General features: G+C 44.3%; 1 protein-coding gene across 3 annotated transcripts in view; it reads left to right on the top strand.

Annotated features, from left to right (window-relative positions):
- KCTD19 (potassium channel tetramerization domain containing 19) overlaps positions 1–25,287 on the top strand; it is a 66,497-nt gene that overhangs the window by 12,830 nt on the left and 28,380 nt on the right. For all 3 annotated transcript variants that reach the window (XM_019490994.2, XM_019490993.2, XM_019490995.1), the window contains 7 exons: positions 292–483; positions 4,454–4,576; positions 11,503–11,725; positions 14,918–15,078; positions 17,924–18,027; positions 23,439–23,581; positions 24,462–24,545. In XM_019490994.2, coding sequence (XP_019346539.1) covers positions 292–483; positions 4,454–4,576; positions 11,503–11,725; positions 14,918–15,078; positions 17,924–18,027; positions 23,439–23,581; positions 24,462–24,545 — 1,030 coding nt within the window. The remainder of the gene's footprint in view (positions 1–291; positions 484–4,453; positions 4,577–11,502; positions 11,726–14,917; positions 15,079–17,923; positions 18,028–23,438; positions 23,582–24,461; positions 24,546–25,287) is intronic.

Genomic DNA, 25,287 nt, shown 5'->3' with positions numbered 1-25,287 from the left:
CTGTGGGCTGGCTAGTTTTTCTGCTTAGTAATAGGAAGAAGGGGTTAACTCAAAGCTGCAACTGGTAAAACTTTCTGCAATGTGAAATTAAGGTTCAATGGACAAAATGGTCAATGATCCATATTTCCTATTAATAGTAAAAATGTTTTTGAAATGACTGATTTGCTATATGTTTTGGTTGACTGGATTTTTATGTAAATTGGGACAGTTTTAGAGTCATGTTTCTGAAAAGTTAACTGCTAGCTCTATTTTTGTATGTGGGTTGATATCCTCTTATTTTTCCCCTTCCAGGATTACATGATAAAGCTCCATTAGGGTTAATGGATACTCCATTATTAGACACGGAAGAGGAAGTACATTACTGTTTTCTGCCACTAGATCTGGTAGAAAAATATCCAACATTAGTAAATGATGATAATTTACTATGGCTTCTTGAGAATGCAGTTCTGATAGAGTGTGAATGCAGTGAGTTCCGCTTTATAGGTAAACTGATCATTATTTAGTTTTTGGAGAAGCCTTGTCACATTGTGGGCACTAACAAAAGAAGTGATAATTATAAGCTACCCCTGTCTTTCAACAAACTCAATCTGTTTCAGTCCTGACCTACTTCTAAAGCATTCTTCACTAAAATTTAACTGTTTGATATATAGGCCTGTGCGAAGCAGCTAGTATTCGCTTCAGATTTGGATTCAGCCGATCGGGGGACAGTGATTCGATTAGGTGATTCAAATCACTGTCCTGATTCGATTTGGCTGAATCTGATTTGGAGATTCGGCTGCTGCTGAATCTCCAAATCTTTGAATCAGCCAGGCCCATTCCCTGCCCGTCTCCCAGCCCCAGCAATGGCTGGCCCACCTGTCCTAGCTCCCCGCTCTTGTTAAAAAAAAAGCCCCAACTCAGCAGGGCCAGCTCTGGCCCTTTAAGAAAAAACAAAACAAAACCCAAGAGAACCCCCGGACTCACCGCCCCTGCTGGCCAGGGGTGATCCCCAATGCCCCCCACTGCCCTACACCATGTTGGGGGCTCTGCATAAGCCTCCAAAGCCACTCACCGCTCCAGGAGCGGTAAGTCCCTGGGCTTTTGCGTTTTTTTTTTTAAAGGGCTGGAGCTGGCTTGGGCAGGGCACCTGTGGGGGGGCCTAGGGGAGTGAGGGTGGAGTCAGGGGGCTCATGGCAGAGCCGATGGGGGCAGTGTAGATCGCCCCGCCCCCTGCCCAGTAGCACCCAGTGAGTAGGGGCTTTTTTTTAAAGTACCAAGCTGGGATGGATGAGGCAGCCGTGTGGGGGGCTGGGGGAGTGGGGGGGAGGGTTGGGGGGCTGGCAGGGGTCCCCCCATGTTATTCTCCCCCCCACCCCACTCTCCTGCCCGTAGTACTTAGCAGCTCGGAGTCAGCTGAAGCTCCCTGCTGCAGCCACCGGGGACCACCTGAAGATCTTTTCTGAAGATTTGGAGAGCCTTGAATTGATTCAGATCTTTAAATTGGTCCCCTGATTCAATTCAGATTCGGAGATTTGGCCACCGAATCGGGCCAAATCTCCTCTGAATTGAATCACCACCTGAAGCTTAGCATAGCGGTATTGATTTATTTATTATTATTTTTTTATTATTATTATTATTTTTATTATACCAGTTTCACTTGGGCTAATATAACATGATGTACTGTCAGACATTGAGGGGAATTTGGCTGCTATCTGGTTTGGTTTTGTCTGGGTCTGTATTGGACTTAGGTGAGATTTAGGTGTCTGTTGGCCCTATACCACAAGGCACAAAACTCAGTAGGTAACTAAGTTCAAGTGATGCTTCATTTTGGACTGCAAAGTTTCCTAGAGACTTGCACTTGGGCTTGAGGGCATGCTCAGAAGTGATCCAAGTTGAGTATCTTGACACGTAACTGGTGCCTAAAGCTCCACTGCAATCTAGTTTGGTGCTTGGGAGCCACCTAAGTCTCAGAGAGAACTAATCTGCAAGGTGTGCTCAGAGCATGCCTAACTCTCCTTGGCAGCATTACATTCAGTTCAAAAGGAGTGATGTTGATATTGCTACCCACCATTCACCCAGTATTCTAGAAATATTCTAGTGGTTAAAGCAGTGACCCAGGAAGCAGGAGACAAGGATTCTAGGCTCTCCATATACCAATGAAATTTAAATTCATATCTGGATCATATCTGAACTCATATCATTTCCCAGGAGAGGACCCTAATCGCCAGATGACAGAAGAGTCTGTGTGAGGGACCTCCTCCATTTCTACAGTTGAAAATGGGCCACTTTTAGGTTAAGAATACAAGAGTCATAGGGCCAGAAGCAGAGCAAAAAAAAGGGAAGGTTCTGTAACCAGATAATTCTGGCCTTCCTCTGGGAGGGGAAGACCAGAATTCTGAAATGTAGGTGTCTCAAGACTACTTGGTCTTATGCTTCACCTTGCCAAAGCCCACTCTGTGATGGGATTCTTCTGTGCATTGTTTCCTAATTACCTTCATCACTGCATCTGTCCACAACCTCTGGAGACATGTGCCTTTGACTTCATGTTCTGGTATTAGGGTTTTGGAAAGGTGGCACATAAATCTAATAAACTAAGATTATAGGATCAGGTACTGGATTTTCTGTGGCAGCTTTGCAGTGATTCCAGCAGAATTTGGCTGGGGAGCTAGTGTTGTACACATGGGTGTACAGTGTGAATTAAAAACAAGTAGGAATCTTATCAGGGGATAAGGCATAATCCTGCATTTATTGGAATGTAAAACATATAATATAAAAAGAATAATGAACAGTAAGGTTATCTGCTTCACTCGTTCCCATACATATTCATTCATTCATTCATACAAAAGAAACAAACACACACACAGATAGTTAGGCAGTCCTGCAAAAGTTAAGGTGTTACCAAGTTCTAAAGATGCTTGGGTCAGTCTGGTGGCCAGCCAGACTGACCACAAGGAATGGAGGCAGGTCTTGCCCAAAACTCCTTGTAGGTGGACAGGCCCAAAGCCTTTTCTTTGTGTTCATTCTTTATAGTGATAGCTGTCCATACAAGCCTATGGATTCTGCCGAGTCAGACATGAAGGTCATCCTCCTTGTCCCGTTGGCAGGCTGGGATTGGTATGACGTGATCTTTGGACTTTGCAGTCTGCAATTTTTGAGGTGGTTGTTGCTTGTTGTCTTCAGCCGTCAGGGTGAAGCCGTGATTTAGTATTGGATAGTCCTTAACTGCTGACGCAACATCGCTGCAACCTTTAACTGTTAAACCACAGAAGGCTATTTTCACTTGCTGTGAGAGGACTGTCTTCCTTCATATTGTTAGCTACATACATCATTTATTCTTTCATTACCTCTTTTCAAACATACCAGACATACCACAGACCTTACATTAACATTTTTCTTATACTAAATTTAAGTTCTAAAATCATGAGACCAACAGGTCAGATATATTTATACTAAGCAATTTAAAAGAATTTAAAGTAGATGGGAATTTAAAGTAGATGGTTAATTTCATGGTTATTTAATATTTGATACAGAATAATAATGACTGATTAAAATATTATGAAAAATCATAAGATTCATTATAAAAATAGCAATATAAAGCAATTAAAGCAATTATAGCTATTGCAATACAACACTAATCACAAAGATAACACCAATTTGGTAGAATTTAATGGTGTAGAATTAGTGTAATAGGTCCTAAACCAGGCCCTCCTTATTGAGGATGTAATGTGTATAGTTGGAACAAAGGAAGCCTAGGAACTGGCCTTATAAATTGTAATCTTGGGAACAAATAAATGGAGGATGAGCTCTAGCTCTATGCCAGTTTTGCACCCTTCCCCTGCACTCCAGACCTATTGCTAATCCAGGTACTTTCCTTTGATTCCTATGATTTGGAATATACTATTAAACATACTGGGAGTGTCTACACATGCACTAATGTATCAATGCTATGGTGCATTAAGTTTAGTACCTCTAATATGAGGTACTAACTAAATGCACAGTAGCCAGTGCTACTGTGCAGTAGCCTGTTGTCTTTTAGTGACACTTAATATGCAGTAGACTAATTCTATCGAGCATTAATGCATTAGCACAGCTTTTGCCATGATGTGCTAATGCACAGTAGAATTAGTCTACTGTGCTTTAAGCATCTTGTGTAGACATGCCACAGAGTATTTAAACTCAAACATCCTTTCATTGTAAATTACAGAGATGGGATTAGTGGGATGGGTAAATGCATACAGATAGGTGCTTATTGCACCCTGACTTTCCAAAAACAGCTATCACTTAATTTGTTTTCAGGTCTTTATTGTCAAAAATTATGAATCTCTTGATAGCATATAAAATAGCATATAATAGCATATAAAATATCAAATGAATATATAACTGTTGAAGAAAAATGATTGAAACCTGTTTTTTGCTAGAATAAATACTGGACAGATGAATAACAAAATTAACCTTCTGGTTTTTATTTTTTAAGTTAATTTCCTTCGCTCAGAGAAGATTTTATTGCCAGATAATTTTTCCAACTTTGATGTTCTAGAAGTAGAGGTTGAGACACTGGGAATTCCAGAGCTTACAAATGCAGTACAGATTTACAAGGGTAATTTGATGTATATAATTGTATACCTTTGTTTTCAATGTATATTATTTTCCTGTTTCCTTTCCTTGTGGGCTGTGGTATTTGAATGATGAGGTGATGAGTTCTGGGCCCAGGCTGTATCCATTCTTTATATGGAATAACAAACTCCCGAGTGTGTGTGCGTGCTTATGTTAAGGAACCCTGTCTTTTATATATAATTAAGGACTGTGAGAGCTCTTGCATCCTGTTTGAAAGGGGTTAAATTTAATGTTGTGGAGTCTTTAACCTAGCACAGAATGAGTCTTGCTTGATGAGACAGTCATCCATAACAACCAGCTTCAACTTATCTCAAAGGCTAAGAAGTCTTGAGGTAGGAAAGTTCTCCACGTAGTTATCACTGAACCCATTATATCGATTATCTCCTTGGTGAAGCAAAAATACAGGGTAAGACATTTATCCATCAACACCCACTGAGAAGCATTACCTCCCTTTTTGAATAATTCATTTAGTTACTTTTTTCCATACTTTTAGCTTTCACATTTATGGCTCTGAGCAGGGGGCTGGAGTGGTGCAGGTGCTAAGGCATGCAGTTGACAGCTCAGAGGTACATGTTTGAGGTCATAGCAGAAGCGCTCATGGTGCAGATCTGTCAGATTCCAAAGAATCTGTAAATTTTGCTAAATAACTTGTCACAACGACATGAAAAAGGAAAGAAAGGCTCTGAGCACCTCTGCCATGACCCACATCTTAGGTCCTAACTTTTATTAGATTCCTCTTTGCTCCCCTCTTGTCTCTGTATTCTCATCTTCTACATTGGCTTACATAGCTTACATTCTGATGCCAAGTGCACAGGCCTGCTTCCCCATCCCCCTGTGGCAAGTTCCTTCTCTTTATTTAAACCTCCTCTTTAAGCAATTCTTTTTTGAGTTTCTTCTGCAAAGGCTAAGTTACATTTGTGGAAAGCCCCCCTCAGCAGTGTCAGTTTATTTAAGAGCAAAGATATATAGACACCAATCTGTTACTCTTCTGGTACATCTTTTCTTACCTGGACTGCTGTTAAGAATGTGAGTTCTTCAGAGAATAAGATGCCTTTTACTTTTGCGTTTTGTTTCTTATTTTCATGCTTTGTGTTTTATATCTTACCTTATCTTTGAAACTAGTAGTACTGAAGAGCTATACCAGTGGTTCTCAACATTTTGGGAACTGAGGCACCCATCATGGGACCAGGACACCCCTCCATAACTTTTGTGAATTGAGTAGCAGCCAATTTCAAAAACAAATGTATAGATGACAGTGCTTACTTCCTTGCAGGAAGGCCCTGGCAGTAGAGATGGGAGATGATGACCCATGCAGAGATGAGCCTGAGCCTGGCTTATCTACTTAGTTTATTGGTAAATATGCATGGAGATTGCTCCCTGCAATCACAGACCCAGGGACCAGGAGGTACCTGCTGTCAGAGCAGGGGAACATGGTCCCAGCTCAGGCTCCATGATCAAAGCCTGTCTTAGTAGCGGGCAGCTTCCAGGGGCAGGGAGCAATCTCCCAGTCCCTGCTCTGATCTTGGAGCGGGGACCAGCAGTTGCCTGCTTCAGGGACTGCAGACAATGTCCCTACCAGGCTCCATAATCAGAACAGGGGTTGGGCAACAAGCAGCTGCCTGGGGCAGGGGCGTGGGGTGGGAGGCAGCTGCCCTGAAGGTGGGACATCTCCCCCCAACCTCTGGAACCCAGGCCTGATACTAGTGCCCCCTGCCAGCCTAGGGCTGGCACCCACGGAAGCCTAGAGCTTCCCCTGGTTGCTATATAATAACAGAGCATGGCAGGAGTATCCCTACCCTGAACTCCTGTTGGGAGCAAACATTTTCTCCTGATGGGTGCACATGTAGATGCATCCAGCATAAGTACAAATGATCAGTCTTTTAATTTTATATAATTAGTAAGAATATTTTTAGTGCTGGAGCAAGTGACTTAAATTCTTCAGGCATAGCTTACAAATTCTGTTCTAAGGCAAGCCAAACAACTCTATTCCAAGACAGTTATTCTCTATGCAGAAAACATGCTGGAGTTTAGATTCTATCAGAGTAGACTAACTCGTGCTTCAGGAGCATTGAAGACTTGACACTGAAGCTGATGTTGGCCCTAATTCTGTAAAGAATTACAGATGTACTTAATTTTATTCACGGTGGGTGCATCTACATGAGGTGCTTAATGCCCATTGGACTAATTCTACTGCACATTAGCATGGCTGGCAAAACCATGCTAATGCCCAGTAAATTAGTCCAATGGGCATTAAGCATCACACAAAGTGTTCATTTATGCTAATACTCAGTAGTACCAATTATGGCACATTTAAGTTAGTACTTGTTATTAGAGGTACTAAACTTAATGCACCATAATTACAGTGCATTAATGAACCTGTAGACATACCCTGTGAGTAAACTTGTTAGTTTATATTTGGGCTGTGTGAAACGGCACCGTTCTGTTTTGACTTGAGTTTCGAGGTTTCACTGGAACAGCATTTTGTTTCTAATTTCATTTGGATTCGAAACCACTGTTCTGTTTTGTTTCATCCAAACAGTGACAGTGTTTTGACGCTATTTCAACGTTTTGCCCATAGGCTATAACGGGGAAGCTCAAACAGCCTCTCTCATCGGCAGGAAGATTGGGGGCCTGCAACCCTGGGAGGGCTGCAGGGGTTGTGCCAGTCCTCCCAGGGTTGTGGGCCCCCAATCTGCTTGTGAGCTGAGGGAGGGAAGCTGAGTGCTGCCACCTGGGACCGGGAGCTAGGGAAAGGAACTGAGCCGGACCACTCAGTTCCCCTCCCCAGGGCTGTGATCAGTCGGGCTGGGGGAGGGAACTGGGCCCGATCACTCAGTGCCCCTCCCCAGCACTACTATCAGGCTGGGGAAAGGAACTCAGCTTAGCTGGGCTGAGTTCCCCTCCCCAGCACTACCATCGGGCTGGGGAAAGGGGCTGAGTTTCCTACTCCCCAGCACTATGATTGGGCTGGGGAAGGGAACTCAGCCCAGCTGAGCTGAGTTCCCCTCCCCAGCCCAATCCTAGCACTGAGGAGGAGAACTCAGCTCAGCTGGGCTGAGTTCCTTTCCCCAGCTCGATCATAGTTCTGGGGAGAGGAAGTCAGCCTTCCCCAGCCTGATTGTAGCGCCAGGGCGGGGACCTCAGTTCAGCTGGGCTCAGTTGTCTTCCCCAGCCTGATTGCAGTGCTGGGGAGGGGAACTGAGTTTGGGCTCAGTTCCCTTCCCCTGTGCTGCGAACAGTTTCCCGCCGCCTTGTCGTGGGAGGCGGGGAGAGCCAGGGCTGTGCTCCCCACCTGGCTGAGCCACATGGGGCTGCGGAGCCGCTGGGAGTACAACCTGGTTCTCCCCTGTCTCCTGTCACCTGGCTGCTGACTGCTTTGAAACTTAAAACATTTCAAAAGTTTTGAAATGTTTTGACTTGCCTTGTTTTGTTTCGAGGCTGTTTCAAAGCCTTTTGTTTCGATTCGATTTTTGCTGTTTTGAGCTTGAAATGAGTTGAAACAGTGTTGAAACAGAACAGATGGCGAAATTGCACACAGCCCTAGTTTACATGGGTTCATTCATAACACATATGTTTAAGCATATGAATATATTTGTGCAGGATTTAGCTACTAGCTTGTAGCCAAGCAGTATAATTTTGCATTTAAGAATGTCAATAATTTTATGGAATAAAATTTTTGCAAAGAGCTATTTATAATTTTGAGAGTGAACAGAGTAATAATTAGGCACCAGACAGTCTGCTGAGTCACTAATAACAGGATGAAACAAACCATGTAAATACATTTTAAAGACACATGTAAGAGACATATCATTTTAATTTGAATATTTAGCCAGAATTTGGATACTACTTTCTCATTTGCTTTTCCTCCTGGCAGGACTTAATGAAACAAGTGTTGCTTTGGGAATGCCTATTCTAGAAAAAATACTGTTCCTTTGTTTGCAGATTTGACTTCAGTATATACACATATATATAATAACCAGCTTAGTTGTTTCCAAGTTTTTGTTTGTTTAGGAGGATGCCCCATGATTATTTTAGTGTTCTGGGTAGAGGTATTTTGAGTATGCAATATACATTTTCATTAACAATCTTGGTGCAAGAATTAGGTGTGTACTTATGAAACTTGTGACCTGAAGAAGACTGTCTTGCATTCAAAGCTTGTCTAACTTTATCCCATGTATGCAGTTGGTCCAATATGAAATATCACCCTAAGAAACCCTTGCCGCTATGAAATTTATGGAAGACATGAAGATGGGAGGTGTTACCAATATAGAGAAGGGTCATATTACAGGAAGGTTTAGATAACATTGAATGGTGTAATAAAAACCATTACATTTAAAGGTACCAAGTGTAAAGCTATGCACTTAAAACAGATTGACAAGGCTTGTTGGAGGTTTTTTCCCTTCCTCTGTAGCAAGGTATGAACTCCATTTCCGAATGCTGTAGGATTACTTGAGCATATTTTACCATAAAAAATCCCTTTTGCTGCAGTTCTGTAGGCACTGGTGGTACCCTTGGCTCTCTTGTTTTGGTGCACTGTAATATTTTATTATTACTACTACTAAAATTACTATTGTGGTAACTAGCTGTGTGGTTATGGTGCATGATTATCTCAACTGGATCATCTTGTAGACATTCTTAGACAAATGATTCCTATAAATCCCAAGGACAGGACTCAGTGGTTGGGGAGATCCTTTCCAGTCTTAAGTTCTTACACTGCAGTTATGCCAAAGTATCTGTAGTGCTTTTAACATGTATTAAAAATTAATATTTTGAACCCAGGAGATCCCTCAATGATTTATATGAATGCCAAGACAAGTGGAAACTTCATTATAATTTTTTGTTTTTCTTATATACCACATGCCCCCAAACAAGACTCACCTTGTTTTTGGGAAGGTAGAATGAAGGAAAAAAAAGATCTTTCCAGGGTTATGACTCCACAGAGTAGGGGCAGAGCCCAATTTTCAGGTCACAAACCCTCCCTCTCATGCTTAACCCAAGAGCTGAAACCCTAGCTGCTGCTCAAGACTGGTCTCCATGGGTGGATCTATGATTATGAAAAGAGCTAAAAACAGTCTGTAAGGCTGTGAAGTAGGAGAAGATGGATGAGGGGTATGGACATATGAACACATGAAGCCCTTTCAAAAGGGTAACATCTCAAAGCAGCCACAATTGGTATGTTTTAATTGTTATGTGTGATCATCATAGAACGTGTGTTATGTATGATCATCACAGAATGAGAATCGTAGAGAAACAGGTTCTCTAACCCTAGCCCTAAAACTTTAGTAGAACTACATAGTCAACCCTGATACAACACAAGACATAACACCCTAACCTGCCACAGGAAAAGCAAGGAGACCACAACAGCCAACATCCTGCTTGTGTAAATAATTAATATACACTTAAGAGATCCCAGGTAGAAGGTCACACCCACTGCTACTGGAGAAGGCAAACATCCCTACAGTCCATATGGATCTGACCATGGGGTAAAATTCCTTCCTGACTCTAAATATGGAAGTTGGTCTGACACTGAGCAGAGGGGCAAGACCCTCTGGCTTTAAGTCCCAGCAGAAGCATTGGCATACCCCAGTCAAAATCCCCAGACTTGGCTGCAACCAACACCTAATACCTCTGAGGAAGGCTTAAAGAAAAAAAGAAAAACCATGACACATGTAGCAGAAGGGCGTGTGTTGGGGGAATTCCCTCCCAGTCCCATGCAGCAACCAGCAAAGCCCAGAAGTGTGGGAAATACACATGGTAAAACATAAGTATATGCTTAGATCATCTCCAGACAGCAGCTGTCCAAACTCTCCTTGAACACCTCCAGTGATGGAGAGTCCAAAATTTCCCGGAGGCAGTCTATTCCAATGCCTCACTATTCTAACAGTGAAGAAGTTTTCCTGGATATCCAATCTAAACCTTCTTTGCTGCAACTCCAAGCCGTTGCTCCATATCCTCCTCTCTGCAGCAAAAGAGAAAAGACTTTCTCTCTCCTTATGGCAACCCTTTAGGTATTTGAAGACTGCTATCATGTCCCCTCTTACCATTTCTGCAAGCTGAACATGCCTAGCTCCTTCAGCCTCCTGTGATTTACTTTCCAAGCCCTTTATCATTTTTGTTGCTCTCCCTCTGAATCCTCTTTTCCATTATTTTTTAAAATGTGCAGCCCAAAATTACAGACAATACTCTAAGTGAGGCCTAACAAGTGTTTAGTGAGGCACTGTCACCTTCCATAGCTTGCACCTAATGTTTTTATTGATGCATCCCAAAACTGCATTTGCCTTTTGTGCAGCTACATCACACTGCAACCTCATATTGAGTCTGTGATCTACCAAGACTCTTAGATCCTTCTCCTTCATTATGCCATCCAGCCAGCTGTCATGTATTTTGTATTAGTATTTTTTATTATTCTTCCCAAGGTGTAAAACCTTGTATTTGTCAGTATTGAACTTCATCTTGTTAGCTTTAGCCCAGCTTTCCAATCTGTTGAGATCCTTCCGAATTGTGTTCCCATCCTCCAACATGTTCACAGTCCTTCCCAGTTTTGTGTCATCTACAGACTTGCTCAAGAAGCTTTCTATGCCAGCATCCAAATCATTAATAAGCACGTTGAACAGCACTGGGCCCAGGACAGAACCTAGTGGGATTCCACTCAAAACCTCCTGCCATTCTGACATGGACCTGTTAATAATTACCCTTTGCTTGTGGCTATTGAGTCAGTTGTCTATTCACCTGATAGTAGTTTTACCCAGCCCATAGTTCTCCAATATGTATATGAGAAGGTTATGTAGGACCCTGATTTGGGGAGGGCGTGCACTGAAATTTGGGAAAAAGGTTTGAGTGGTATGCTAGTAAATATATTTTGCTTGTTTGCTCTGTCTTGATGCATGTCTGCATTTCCTTTTCACATAGGTGGTGATTCTATCTTGACATGTGATATTGAAGATCCAATGAAAGGCATAGAAAATAAGATACTAGAAGTTCAGAAAACAGCAAGACCCCCTTTGTATGTCATGGCACTTGATCTCTTAGTAAAATACCCTGATTCAGCACTTGGACAGCTCCATATAGAAAGTACTTTGGACAGAAACAGGCTGTACATCTCTGGGAATGGAGTCCTCTTTCAGCATGTCAGGTGTGTCTTTTTATAAAGTAATCCACATTGAATTCATGCAGTGAATTACTTTTTATTTGTGTGTTTCTCAGCCAGATTAGATTGTCAATTTGGAAGAGTAATCCTTTGAAATTTTGTCTTAGTTTGTGTTCCTAAAAAATTATTACTTCTGACTCATCTCCAAGTGTGGGGACCAGCATAAGAAGTTTCAAAAGGAAGAGAGGATGATTATTACCAGAAATATGAGTTCTTTCAGTTGACCAACATGGGGCATAAAATTATTTCATATTGCATTTATTTTATTCAATGAAACAGTAATAATAAGATTAAGCCTATAAACTTGTTGCATCAAAAATTAATCTGGACTTGTAGTAGAGCTGATATCTTTTATTAGACCAACAAGATTTTTGAAAAAAAATGTCTTTAACTAGAAGCTTTTGGGCACAAACACACTTCATCAGGCATTGGAGAAAAGATTGTAAAAGTTCTCCTGGGTAGAAATGGTAGAAATAGATGGAAAACTCCTCCGTGCAGTAAGTTCATAGCTGGTAAAGAGTCTCTCACCATTTGTGAGGTTCTGTGATGATGCAAATTACCTTGAAACAAAGGCAGGAGCAGTGTCTCTGGTTTCAGGTGGTCACAGTTGCTTCCTTCTTGGGAAAATATGAAGATTTCATTTTTAAAAATTGGCCCAAATTCGATATCTTCCATGTGTCAGGTATCCAGGTAATAATAATAAAATAATAGACATAATAATTAATAATTATAATAATAATTGAGATAATAAAATATATAATTTCTACTACAAATCCTGATTGCCTTTTCCTCTAGACCAGGGGTCAGCAACCCCCTGGCATGTGTACCAAGCATGGCACGCGAGGCCATTTTGCTTGGCATGCCACAGCCAGCCCCAGCTCTGGGTAGCTACCAGCTGCCAGCGATGGAGCCCAGGCTACTCCCAGCATGGCTTGCAGCATCCCAGCTGCCTCCTGGGAGCAGCCCAAGCTCCTGGCTGGCAGCAGCTCCCCAGAGCCGGGGCCAGCTGCAGCCGGGAGGCTCCAAACATCTATGCCAGGCTCTGGGCTCTGGCATCAGCTCTGCATCCGTGCATCCACCCGCGCGTCAGAGCGAGCAGTGAGGGAGGGTCCTGAGGCAGCGCAGCCCTGTTCTCTCCCCTGCTCCCAGCACAGAGGTGATGGCAGGGTTCCAAAGCCCAGGCTCCAGCAGGTACTCAGAGCCAGGGTAGCTGCTGACAGCCACAGAGCCCGGGCTGGGGGACACAGGGTGGCAGGGCTAGGGGCAGGGATTTTGGATGGGGGAAGAAGAAGTAGGGGTGGGAGGCACAGGGCAGGGGGAAGTAGGGCTGAGGGGCGGGGGCTTTGGGTGGGGGGCAAGGTGCAGAATTAGGGCATCCTGCCATGTACCCCTTGCCCTCATTTTGTTTTTCTGCCATGCTGGCACTCCATCACCTTCCAAGGTAGGCATTGTGGTGTTTTTCGGCACTCCGGCCGAAAAACGTTGCCTACCCCTGCTCTAGACCAAAACGGCTACAACCTGGATACCTTGCATCAAAAACGGCATTTAACTTAATTTTCTAATGTTTGCATTCAGATATATTTCAAAAGTAAAAATCCAAGTGTAGGATACTAAGGACAATAATCCTTTATGATGTGTACTTTGCACCTCTAGTTGTTGCAAAAGAAGATAGGAAGCTTCAACTTATAAAATTATACTAGCAAATTGCCTGTAAAAAGTGATGGGGGTGGGCAGCAGAGATGGAGCCCTGTGTCTCCTCTCCCCCTTCTGACAGGGGCAAGCTTTAATGCCCTGTGCAAACACCAGCCTGCCTTCTGCCTATGGGCCGATCATTGCAGCTGCTTCTGGAAGTGGCTGCGGGGCCGCTTCTGAGAGTGTCTGTGGGGCCTCTTCCGGGAGCACAACAGCGTTCCACTCCTCAGCCTGCGCTTACAGAGGGGCACCAGCGCTCCCGCCTGCCCTCCTCACCCATCGCCTAAGCAGCAAGCATGGCTGGTCAGGGGGTGCACCGGCACTCTCAGGGGGTGCACATGCACCCCCGTGCAACCCCTACGCGTTACCACTGCCCCCCACCCTTGCATTGCCACCACTGCCTCCTCCACAGATGTGGGGGGGCAAGTGGGGTCAGAAGCCCATGTCCATCCTCCCCACCCCGCTGCTTTGGGGCCAGGGCCAGGGGTGGGCCCAGGCCCACTCCCCCCTCACCTCGTCCCTGCTGCTTGGGGGCCAGGGCCAGGGCCAGGGCTAGGACCGGGGGCAGGGCTGGGCCTGCTCCCCACCCTCCACCCCCCATCCCAACACTTTGGGGCTGGGGCCACTTTCTCCCTGCTGCTCCATGGCCAGGGCTAGGGCCGGGCCTGCTCTCCCCACCCCTACCCCCACTACCATGGTAGGGCCAATCCCGTTCCTCCCCCCCACCGCTGCTCTGACCCCATTCCCCATCGCTGCCTCCTCCACGGAGCAGGGTGGGGAGGGGCAGGCCAGCTATGCTGGCCTGTTCCCCCCCTGCCCAGTCCCCTCTGTCTCTGCCATCTTGGTGGCGCTCCTCCACACGACTGCCAGCTGTCTGCAATGCTCTTAGAGTACTCAGATTGGCTGCCGAGACAGCAAATTAGGGTGCAAATAAAGCATTATGGACAGACAGACTAAGGCTTTTATATATATAGAATTCTATTATACTGAGGTTATTAAGCATCGCAAAAGAGGATAGGAAACTCCAACTTATATAATTATATTCTACTATACTAAGGCTATTAAACATATTATTGCAAAAAGTGATGTAGGCTCTTTTAATGAACACAAATAGTGAAAATTCAAGATTGAAAATTTCACCAACACTCTTTTGAATGGTAAAGGGACATTATGTACACCTTTTGTTTAAAGATTTTGGGTGATGCTTATTTTATTAGGCTCTAATCCTGCAGCCATAACTATGATATGGGGATCTCATTTGAAAGGTCCAGTGCATTAGCTTTATTCATCAAAGTTATAGTAGGAGAATTGTTCAATGTTTTCAGTACAAAACTCACACCATAAGCTACAATTAAGAACCAGTAGTGGGAAAGCATTTTGATGAGTGTTCTTCATAATGGCTTGACTATTGTGAAAAAGTGAATGTGAATGGGAATAATAGTCAATGACATGGTAACTAATTCTCTCTTATCTTTGGATGCATAGAAACTGGTTAGGAATTTGTCGACTCCCACTTATTGAAAGTATGTCTGAAATCCAGGAACTCTGTGCTTTCTTGGACAAAAGTGACATCACTTATGAACCAATGAAAGATGCTTTGAAAAATTATTTGAAACAAAAGACCCCTTCAGAGATCATGGAATACAGTAAGTTGAGTTTTTTCAATGAGAGATTGTATTATTTTAAAATATGGCAAGTGAATTGCCTGATCAGAATCACAAATCAGTAGTCTGTATGTAGTTAGGAAATGGTACAGCATGAAATTAATCACAGCTCTACTTAATAAACAAAGTAGTTATTCTCATAAAACTATGTCTGAAGCAGTCAGTGCCAAGTGCTGCTCAGAGACTGTATAATTTAGTACACAAGACAAAAAAGATTTAGAAGAAATGTATAACAGTTCTGCACTACAGTATGCATTATGAAAAATCACATACACACAACCATTTACTTCAGTTCAAGAAAATTCCTTGAATTAAAACCTTTCATACCACATATTTCCATTCAGATATTCAAAAAAGTCTTACTTTCCAGAAAGTGTTGGTGGATTTTCTTGCTAGAGTATATATTCTGGAAAAGTTTGTATGTTGTTGACAGCACACTAAATGACTCATGTTCAAAGTAATCCCCTCCAAGAAAATTTATGAACATAGAAAGGAATGATTCTTACTGTCTTTTTTGTTGAAATTAAAATTAATGAATTCTGAATTCTGTCATTTCTGTTGCACATTGACACGAACATTGTACGTTATGATGCACAGACTGGTCAAGAAATTAACTGGAAAAAATTCTATTCTAAGACATTTTAGACACTGTATATATTAAGATAGCATGCTGGGCCCCAGTCATGGATCTGGCTCTATTGCCATAGGCTAGGAATTGTGCAAATGCACTCAGTTTCAAGAATTGTAGAATCTTTTCATATTATTGTCCACATCCGTACAAATATAATTTCTAGAAGAATATGACTCCTGTATCTCTTCAGTATCAACATGTGCTTCCTTATGGACCCCAGTATGAAGAGGTTTGAGTAAGTTTTTAAAATTATCATTTAATAGTTTCAGTTTCATTCCTAACTAGTTAAACTTCCCAGAAGCCATATTATAGAACTGTGCAGTATTTGTATGTGGTCACTTGGATTATTTCTATTGGGGATTTCAGTCTAAGCTTTTCCATCTAAATAAAAGAATTGTAGACCAGCCCCTACAGTGGTACACATTTCTCTAAAGGGAGTGGTAAAAGGGAGGAAGCTGATTGAGGAGTGAAGCAGCAGCTTTGCTTCCCTTGCATTCTAGGAGTTCCATAAAAATAAATCTGCAGTTAAGCCTCTTCTTAACCTCCAAAGCACACCTCACATTTTCCCACTATTTCCAGAACTTGGACACTGCATAGATTCATAGATGTTAGGGTCAGAAGGGACCTCAATAGATCATCGAGTCTGACCCCCTGCATAGGCAGGAAAGAGTGCTGGGTTAAGATGACCCCAGCTAGATGCCTATCTAACCTCCTCTTGAAGACCCCAAGGGTAGGGGAGAGCACCACCTCCCTTGGGAGTCCATTCCAGACTTTGGCCACTCTAACTGTGAAGAAGTTCTTCCTAATGTCTAGTCTAAATCTGCTCTCTGCTAGCTTGTGGCCATTATTTCTTGTAACCCCCGGGGGTGCCTTGGTGAATAAAACCTCACCAATTCCCTTCTGTGCCCCCGTGATGAACTTATAGGCAGCCACAAGGTTGCCTCTCAACCTTCTCTTGTGGAGGCTGAAGAGGTCCAGGTGCCCCAGTCTCTCCTCATAGGGCTTGGTCTGCAAGCCCTTAACCATACGAGTGGCCCTTCTCTGGACCCTCTCCAGGTTATCCACATCCCTCTTGAAGTGCGGCGCCCAAAATTGCACACAGTATTCCAACTGTGGTCTGACCAGCGCCCGATAGAGGGGAATTATCACCTCCTTGGTTCTGTTCATCATGGATCTGCTGATGCACGATAAAGTGCCATTAGCTTTCCTGATGACTTCATCACACTGCCGACTCATGTTCATCTTGGAGTCCACTAGGACTCCAAGATCCCTTTCCGCTTCCGTGCCACCCAGCAGGTCATTTCCTAGGCAGTAGGTATGCTGGACATTTTTCCTCCCTAGGTGCAGCACTTTGCATTTCTCCTTGTTGAATTGCATTCTGTTGTTTTCCGCCCATATGTCCAACCTGTCCAGGTCTGCTTGTAGTTGTTCCCTGCCCTCCGGTGTGTCCACTTCTCCCCAGTTTGTGTCATCCGCAAACTTGGACAGAATACACTTCACTCCCTCATCCAAGTCGCTGATGAAGACATTGAAGAGTATCAGTCCCAGGACCGAGCCCTGCGGGACCCCACTGCCCACACCCTTCCAGGTCGATACCAACCCATCCACTATGACTCTCTGGGTACGACCCTCTAGCCAATTTGCCACCCACCGGACTGTGCAGTTATCCAAGTCACAGCCTCTTAACTTGTTCACCAGTATGGTGTGGGATACCATATCGAAGGCCTTCCTGAAGTCTAAGTAAACGACGTCTACCCCTACTCCTGCGTTCAGGTGTTTTATAACCATACTTCTGTCAGAGAAGGTTCAACAGCATATCCAGTTCTGCCTACATCAGATCATATAAATATATAGAGCAGGTAAGCTCAAAGAAAACAAAACTGATGCTTAGAGGTGCGCACCAAAACTCTTAAAACTATTACTACTAGAGAGGACTTTTGGTTGCAGCATGGATCCATGATGTGGAACATGTGAATATTTCCTGACAATGTTCATATTTAAGTACTGGGAACAGAATGACAGAAATGAGCTCTGCATGTGTTGCACAGAATTTTCTATATTAATGTATCATCCTAAAGAATCATATTATACTATTATGAAATACTATCATTCACTCACAGTTGGCTTATCCAAAGTTTTAATTGTGTTGAAAATTTCTTTCATTGTGACCTTTTCCTATTACACCTTATCCATTAGATACAGATTGGAGAGCAGAAGTAACTATCTACTCCTTACATCAGATTGTGAAAATATATGTAGGAAGTCACTGGTATGAAACTTACTTACAAACCTTGCTGAAGGTACAGTCATTGACTATGTTTACATTGCCTTGAGTGTAAGATTGTCTAAACCATTTCAGTACTGGAAGTGTATTAGTACTAGAAGGGATTGACCTGGTAGGCTAGAACAGTCAGACCTTCATATCTGGGCTGGGAGCTGTATTAAGGCAAGAGGTTCAATTCCAATGAGGAAAGAAATACTTGAAATTACTCGAGAATACAGTTACCCTTTCGATTAACAGCATTGCCTAGTGCTGATGGAACCTGGTTAGCCCTTCTTTGACATATACCATCAAAACCATATAGATAGATAGATAGATAGATAGATAGATAGATAGATAGATAGATAGATAGAATGTCTTCCCTCTAAATTATCACTAGAAATACAGAAGAGCTAATAGAAAAATGTGATGAACTCAATTCAGCACAGCATCTAAACATATGACTAATTTTACATAGGCGTTTAATAGGGCTGTGTGAAATGAAAGCATTCCGTTTTGACCAGTGTTTCGACATTTCGACAGAACAGTGTTTTGTTTCAACTTTTGTTTCGAGTCAAAACGGCTGTTCCGTTTCGTTCCGTCGAAACGTTTTGCCGTTTCAACCTTTTTTCAACGTTTCGCCCATAGGATATAATGGGGAAGGTTAAAACAGACTATAACTTTGTTATTTCTGGCCAGATTTGGATGAAACTTGCAGAAATGGCAGCCCCTTCTGAGGGAACGATGCACGCCAAGTATCAAGAAGATAGGTGCAGGGGGTTTGGAGAAACCGCACCCCAAAATCTTGAGAGCAAAACTCATGTCACTTGTATGTGTTAAGGCACAGCGGGATCAAAACTGCAGGGATGCTAGCCCCCTGCTGAGGCAACGAAGCCTGCCTCATTTCAAGGAGATAGGTGCAGGGGGTTCAGAGAAACTGCACCCCAAAATCCTGAAAGCAAAACTTGTGTCACGTGTATGTGTTAAGACCCAGTGGGGTCAAAACTGCAGACTTGCTAACCCCTGCTGAGGCCACGAAGCCTGCCAAGTTTCAATAAGATTGGTGGAGGGTTTGTGGGGAATTGCACTCCAAATTCTTGAAAGCAAAGTGCATGTCACATATATGTGTTAAGCCACAGTGGGGTCAAAACTGCAGGGGTGGTAGCCCCTGCGGAGGCCACAAAGCCTGACAAGTTTCAAGGTGATAGGTGCAGGGGTTTGGGGGGAACTGCACCTCAAGCTGCTCACAGACAAAACTCGTGACATAGGTGCTTGTGCAGCTGTGTCCGTCTTGGGGCGGGGTGGGGAGAGCAAGAGGACTACTGCAGGCCTGGCTGCTAAGCTACTGTGTTACCAGTTACCAATTAATCATGATTCACTCAGGGACCAGCTCAATACCCAATACCTAGCTACTACATAACAATTTAACGAGCATGGATTAACACCTACAAAACCACAGACTAAGGAGAGGAAATAATCAATACAGACAATCAACTACCCCAAGACAGAGACAGTCAGTTGCACAAACACCCATGTCATGAGTTTTGTCTGTCAGCAGCTAGGGGTGCAGGGCCCCAGAAGCCAGACTCCCCCTGCACCTATCTCCTTGAGAGCTGGCAGGCTTCGTGGCCTCAGCAGGGGCCATCTCCCCTGCAGTTTTGACCCCACTGTGGCTTAACACATACACAGGACATGAGTTTTGCTTTCAAGAATTTGGGGTGCAATTCCCCCTGACCCCCTGCACCTATCTTCTTGAAACTTGGCAGGTTTCATGCTCTCAGCAGAGGCTACCACCCCTTCAAGTTTCATCCAAATCAGACAAAAAAACAACAAAGTTATAGATATTTTATTGATTTCCCGTTATACCCTATGGCCGGATTTCTGAAGCAGCTCCAAAGCTTTTCCAAAGTGGCTCAGAAGCTCTCTCAAGCTTTACCATGTCCTTGTTAAGGTGTGGAGCCCAGAACTAGAAGCAGTACTCCAGCTGCAATCTCACCAGTGCTGAGAAGAGCTGAGTAGAGCAGGAGAATCACTTCTTTGCAATGGTTTTACTGGAAATGTGTCAATTGATGCATGCCAGTGTATTGTTGGCCCTGCTGGCTACAGCATCGCACTACCAGCCCATGTTTATATTGTGGTCAATTATTACCCTCAGGTCTTGGTGATAAGTGATGGGGGATCTTCAGTCCTGCTGCCTGATGAGAGGCAGCAGTTGCACAAGCACCCATGTCATGAGTTTTGCCTGTCAGCAGCTAGGGGTACAGGGCCCCAGAACCCCCCTGCACCTATCTTCTTGACAGCTGGCAGGCTTAGTGGCCGCAGCAGGGCCTAGCAGCCAGGCCTGCAGTAGTTTCCCCTCCCCTGTGCCCCAAGACAGACACAGTTGCACAAGCACCCATGACATGAGTTTTGCCTGTCAGCAGCCAGAGGTGCAGGGGCCCAGAACCCAGAACCCCTGCACCTACCTCCTCTATAGCTGGCAGGCTTTGTGGCCTCAGCAGGGGTTATCAGGCCTGCAGCTTTCACCCTGCTGTGCCTTAACACACACAGTGTCACCCATGTCACGAGTTTTGCTTGTCCGCAGCTTGAGGTGCAGTTTCCCCCAAACCCCTGTACTTAGCTCCTTGAAACTTGGTAGGCTTTGTGGCCTCAGCAGGGGCTAGCAAGCCTGCAGTTTTGACCCTGCTGTGCTTAACACATACACATGACATGAGTTTTGCTTTCAGGATTTTGGGGTGCAGTTTCTCCAAACCCCCTGCACCTATCTTCTTGAAACCTGGCATACTTTATGCCCTCAGAAGGGGCTACCATTTCTGCATGTTTTATCCAAATCTGGCCAGAAATTACAAAGTTATAGGCTGTTTTGACCTTCCCCATTATAGCCTATAGGTGAAACATTGAAACAGCGTCGAAACAGCAAAACATTTCGACTTGCCTCGTTTTGTTTCGAGGCTGTTTCGACCATATCTGTTTCATTTCAATTTTGCTGTTTCAACTTCGAAACAGGTCAAAACAGCGACGAAACAAAACTGGTGGTGAAATTTCGCACAGCCCTAGCGCTTAACTTTAATTGGATTCAGTTAACTTAAGCACATGCTTAAGTGCCTTGAATTGATACAGACTTAAGTACATACTTCATGTTAAGCAAAAGCTGAAGGATCCAGTACAGTTTGTCTTGCAGGTGCCAAGATAGGATTCAAGGGGAATTTGGGTGCTTAAATTCTAAGGAGTGATTCAGTTCTTTCTGTTCCACAAGCTAAAGAGCCAAATGGTGGTGCCATTTTGAACTGCAGAGTTCCCTAGGCCTGAGCTTCTGCCCATGCCTAGGTGTGAATCAGTTTGATCACTTAGCCTTACTCCTGCCTAAACTCCAGTTCAGTGCTGTACAACAATGCCCAGTAAATTAGTTATTTTTGGAGAATGCGTTTTTTGAACCAATAGCATCTAATTTGGCTCAAACATTAGAGGGGGTGCTCAGAGACCCCAGCTGTATTGACTATGGCAGTAGCAGCAGGGCAGGGAGCAGAAAGCAGAACAGACTAGGGGAAGGGGATTGGGGTGGTACTCAGGGGGCATGTCCAGATGAGTGCACATTTTCCTCTTGCAGCATCCCAGACCAGTTTGAGATGCTGCAGGAGGCATGCTGTGACTGAAAAAATGTTCCCTGCACTGCATATTTTCAGTGTGCGCTCAACATTTGATACCTGGAGATTCCTGTGAGCGGCTCTGGCCCTGGGTTACAGCGCGAGTGGCCCTGGGGCTGCAGAAAGGCACATGGCCCCATGCGGAGCTGCAGCAAGCCAGGCCGGTCCCACAATGAGAGGCACAGGCAGCACCAACTCTGTGGTGATAGGGTCCGTGCCGTGCAGTGCTGGGGGGGGGGGCAGGCAGCAGCAGGGCCTAAGCACCCCATGCCTGCTGCTGCTGCAGGGGTGAGTTGTGGGCCCTGTACAGAGGGGCTGTGGCCCTGCAGGGGAGGTGGGGCTTGGACCTTGCAGGGGTCTGTGGCCTTATGGGGGGCTGGGACCCTGTGGGAGTGGAGTCTGTGTGCTGGGGGGGGGGGGGGCTGCACCCAGTGGGGGGCAGGGGACCCACCCCTCCTGAGCAGCCCCCCCCACAGTCCCCCCATACCTACAGTCCTCCCACAATCCCCCCACATCTACTCACACACCAACCTGCATCCCCCCACTCCCCTTCCACGCCCCCATGCAAACCCCACATCCCCCCATCACACACCTATCATGTGATAAGACAACCAAAAGCAAGCATCAAAACATAGATATTTAGAATTAATTTTATGATGATGATAAACACACTAGTAAGCTTCCAAATTGCTTTAACATTGTAAATATAGCAATAAAACATAGCCCAACTGATCTCTCTGTGTCTCTGTATCTATATGTGCGTGTGTGTATATATATAGTGGTCTTTTGTTCTAATTGTGGAAGAACATGGATTTGGGAGTATTTTAAAAAGTGAATTTTGGATGCTGCTTTAGCAGTCCATCTGGCACAAGGGGTAGCATCCCCAGATACCAATTGGCTGGGCCCCAGAAGCTCCTGCCTATTTGTATTTTTCGGTGGACATTCACCCAATTAATGAATAGATCCCACTGTTAACATGTTCCAAGTTAACATGGGCCTTACGACCCACCCAGCTAACTAATAGCCCCTACTGTGTGGGCCCAAAGGGTGAAAGATACAATTAAATTTCTTGGGCCAACAAAGGCCAAAACAGGATGGGAGTGTCATGTGGGTCAAAGGGTCAAAACGTGAAAAACAGTGTTCCAGAGGGGGACATGGAGCAGAGCCCCACAGGCTGCACCCACAGGTCCTCAAAGGCATCCAAGGAGTTGGTAGATGCCACCCACTGGTGCTCTGCCCAAAAACATGCACAGACAAGTGAAAGGAACCCAGACCTGCAGCCCCTGGGCACCTTCCTGGCCAGAGCCAGGGCAGGTTTTTTTAGTGCTGGGACCACTACAGGTGCTGGCCTCAGGCTCTAGCTCCCCCTGGGTGCAAATCCAGGAGGAGCTGGGCAGGGTTATTTTGCCCCAAGTGGCACAACTTGCCCCACACCAAAGTGTATGTCCGGGCCTGTATGCTGAGGCAAAAATCCCTGGCTCAAATTTGTGCTGCTCCTATTTGAGCTGCTGCAAGAGCATGTGCCTGCATGTGTGGACACGCCCCTGGAGGGTGCATGGCTTACATGTGGCACATTTTCTCAAAAGGCTGACCCCCACTAATCTAGGGATTCCCATTAACAAGAAAAATTGCATAGTATGCTAACAATTTTCTTGAGATGTAGCTATGCGCAGCCTTGCATGGCTGAAAGGAGAAATACTCTGATATTTGATATGAAGGGATTTGGAAAGATAAGAGAGGAAATTTACTATCAGGAAATGTTCACACTAGGATCCTCGTAAAGCCTAATATCTATTTATTTCTGTAGTGTCCAGAGTTGCTGTCAAATGGCAAAAAAGTGTATTGGATTACATATGGCCAGAGCCTCCTAATCCATGGAGATGGACAAATATTTCGACACGTTCTCAACTTCCTTAGACTTGGCGAGCTGTTTTTACCAGCTGAATTTGAGTAAGAAAAGACAATTAATGCACCTGCATAGTTTTTTTTATGTAAGATGTCTCTGGGGAAAGTATATACATATCATTTAAGGCAGTGGCTCCCAACTTTTTTTTGCTGTGACCCTAAATCCGGGTTGCGACCCCCGCCCGTGCCACTGATTCACTTATGCTTGGTGGAGCCAGTGGAGCCCAGGCCAGGCCGGGATCGCAGGGGGCAGCAGTGGTGAGAGCCATGCAAACGGTGCACCGGGAGAGCCCTGCAGGCGGGAAGGGCGGAGCAAGGGGTGGACCCCCCACAACCCTAATTTGGATTGGGCCCTGAAGTTGGGAGCCACTGATTTTATGTATAGTTTTTTTGATTGGCATAGTGATGCTAGCCTAAAGAATGAAAGCAAGACTCTTTCTTTAGTGCTTGTTCATACACATATTGTATTGTTGGAACAAGCCATAATGTTACTTTAGAACTGGAAGGCATTTGCAACCAAAATGGAGCAGTGGGCCATTTTAACAGAGCTAGCTTTGAAGGTGGGCTACCCTTTCCTACCTGGCCACTGGTATCACCACTGCTTCCCCAGCCATGATGATCTACTGCAAAAGTTTTGCATATGTCCCCTACACTGAAGTCCCAGCTTTGTGATCTGATTGCTTGGTAGGTCAGGTCTGGCCCATGTGCTGTTGGCTGCCAAAGACTGCTCTAGATACCTTGTTTTGGTGAGTGACACCCATTGAGATAGTGCCTGTGGCTTAAGCCCTCAAAGAATGGGGTTACCCTAGTCATGCCTCTGTTCCTTCCTCCACCCTGTGGCTGAGAGTCAAATTGGCTATTATTTGTTAAAGATGACTACTGTATTTGACTGCATACTTCAGTTTATTTATAAAAAACTTTTCAGAGAATGGGCCCTATTTTGTCAAGAAGTAGAGGAATACAGAATCCCTTCTCTACTAGAGGCACTGTATCAGTGTGAAGCATACAGGTAGGAAGTATGTTTGTCTGCATTTTATAGTATAATGTCTCTGCATTTGGTTTCAGCAGGTAGAAAGAAAGTTGAGGGGAGGAGAGAACAGATAAATCAACTATGAGAATAAGAAGCATATATGGAAAAAATGGTGGGGCCTCAGAGGGACCTCAGTTAGTTCAGACAGACATCTAACTTTTGCAAAGATATTTCCTTTAATTTGATAATGACAAGAAATATTAATATACAGGCTCTGGCTGGGCTGCCAATCTTGGCATTTTAAGGTCTAATGTAATTGATTAAGCTCAGCCATGCTCCTCAGCACCAATTCTAAATACAGATGATAGTATTAATACTTAAAGGGGAACATCCCGTAGCCCAGAGGGGAAGTGAAGGCAGTTATTAAGATGTTTCTAAAAAAATCCATATATAACAAATGTAAAAAAGGAGAAAATTATAGTAATAAATATAAATGAGAAGTTAGGAATTATAGAAAAGAAATAAGAGAAGTAGGAGGACAGAAAGAAAAAACAATGACCAAGGTAAGAAGCATCAGTGGGAGCATCTACATGAGACACTTAATGTGTAGTAGATGGACTGACTATGCATTACAGCATCATGGCAAAAACTGTGCTATTATGCTAACGCACAGTAGTATTAGTCTACTGTGCATTAACTGTCACAAAAAAAGCATGCCATTGCACTACTGTGCAGTAGGGCAGCCTACTGTGCATTTATTTTAGTAGTTCCTTTTGCAAGT

Source organism: Alligator mississippiensis, chromosome 10 (assembly GCF_030867095.1).
Source record: "Alligator mississippiensis isolate rAllMis1 chromosome 10, rAllMis1, whole genome shotgun sequence".
NCBI lineage: Eukaryota > Metazoa > Chordata > Crocodylia > Alligatoridae > Alligator > Alligator mississippiensis.
Note: the sequence above shows the minus strand (reverse complement) of the source record. Positions and strands in the feature narration are given on the sequence as shown.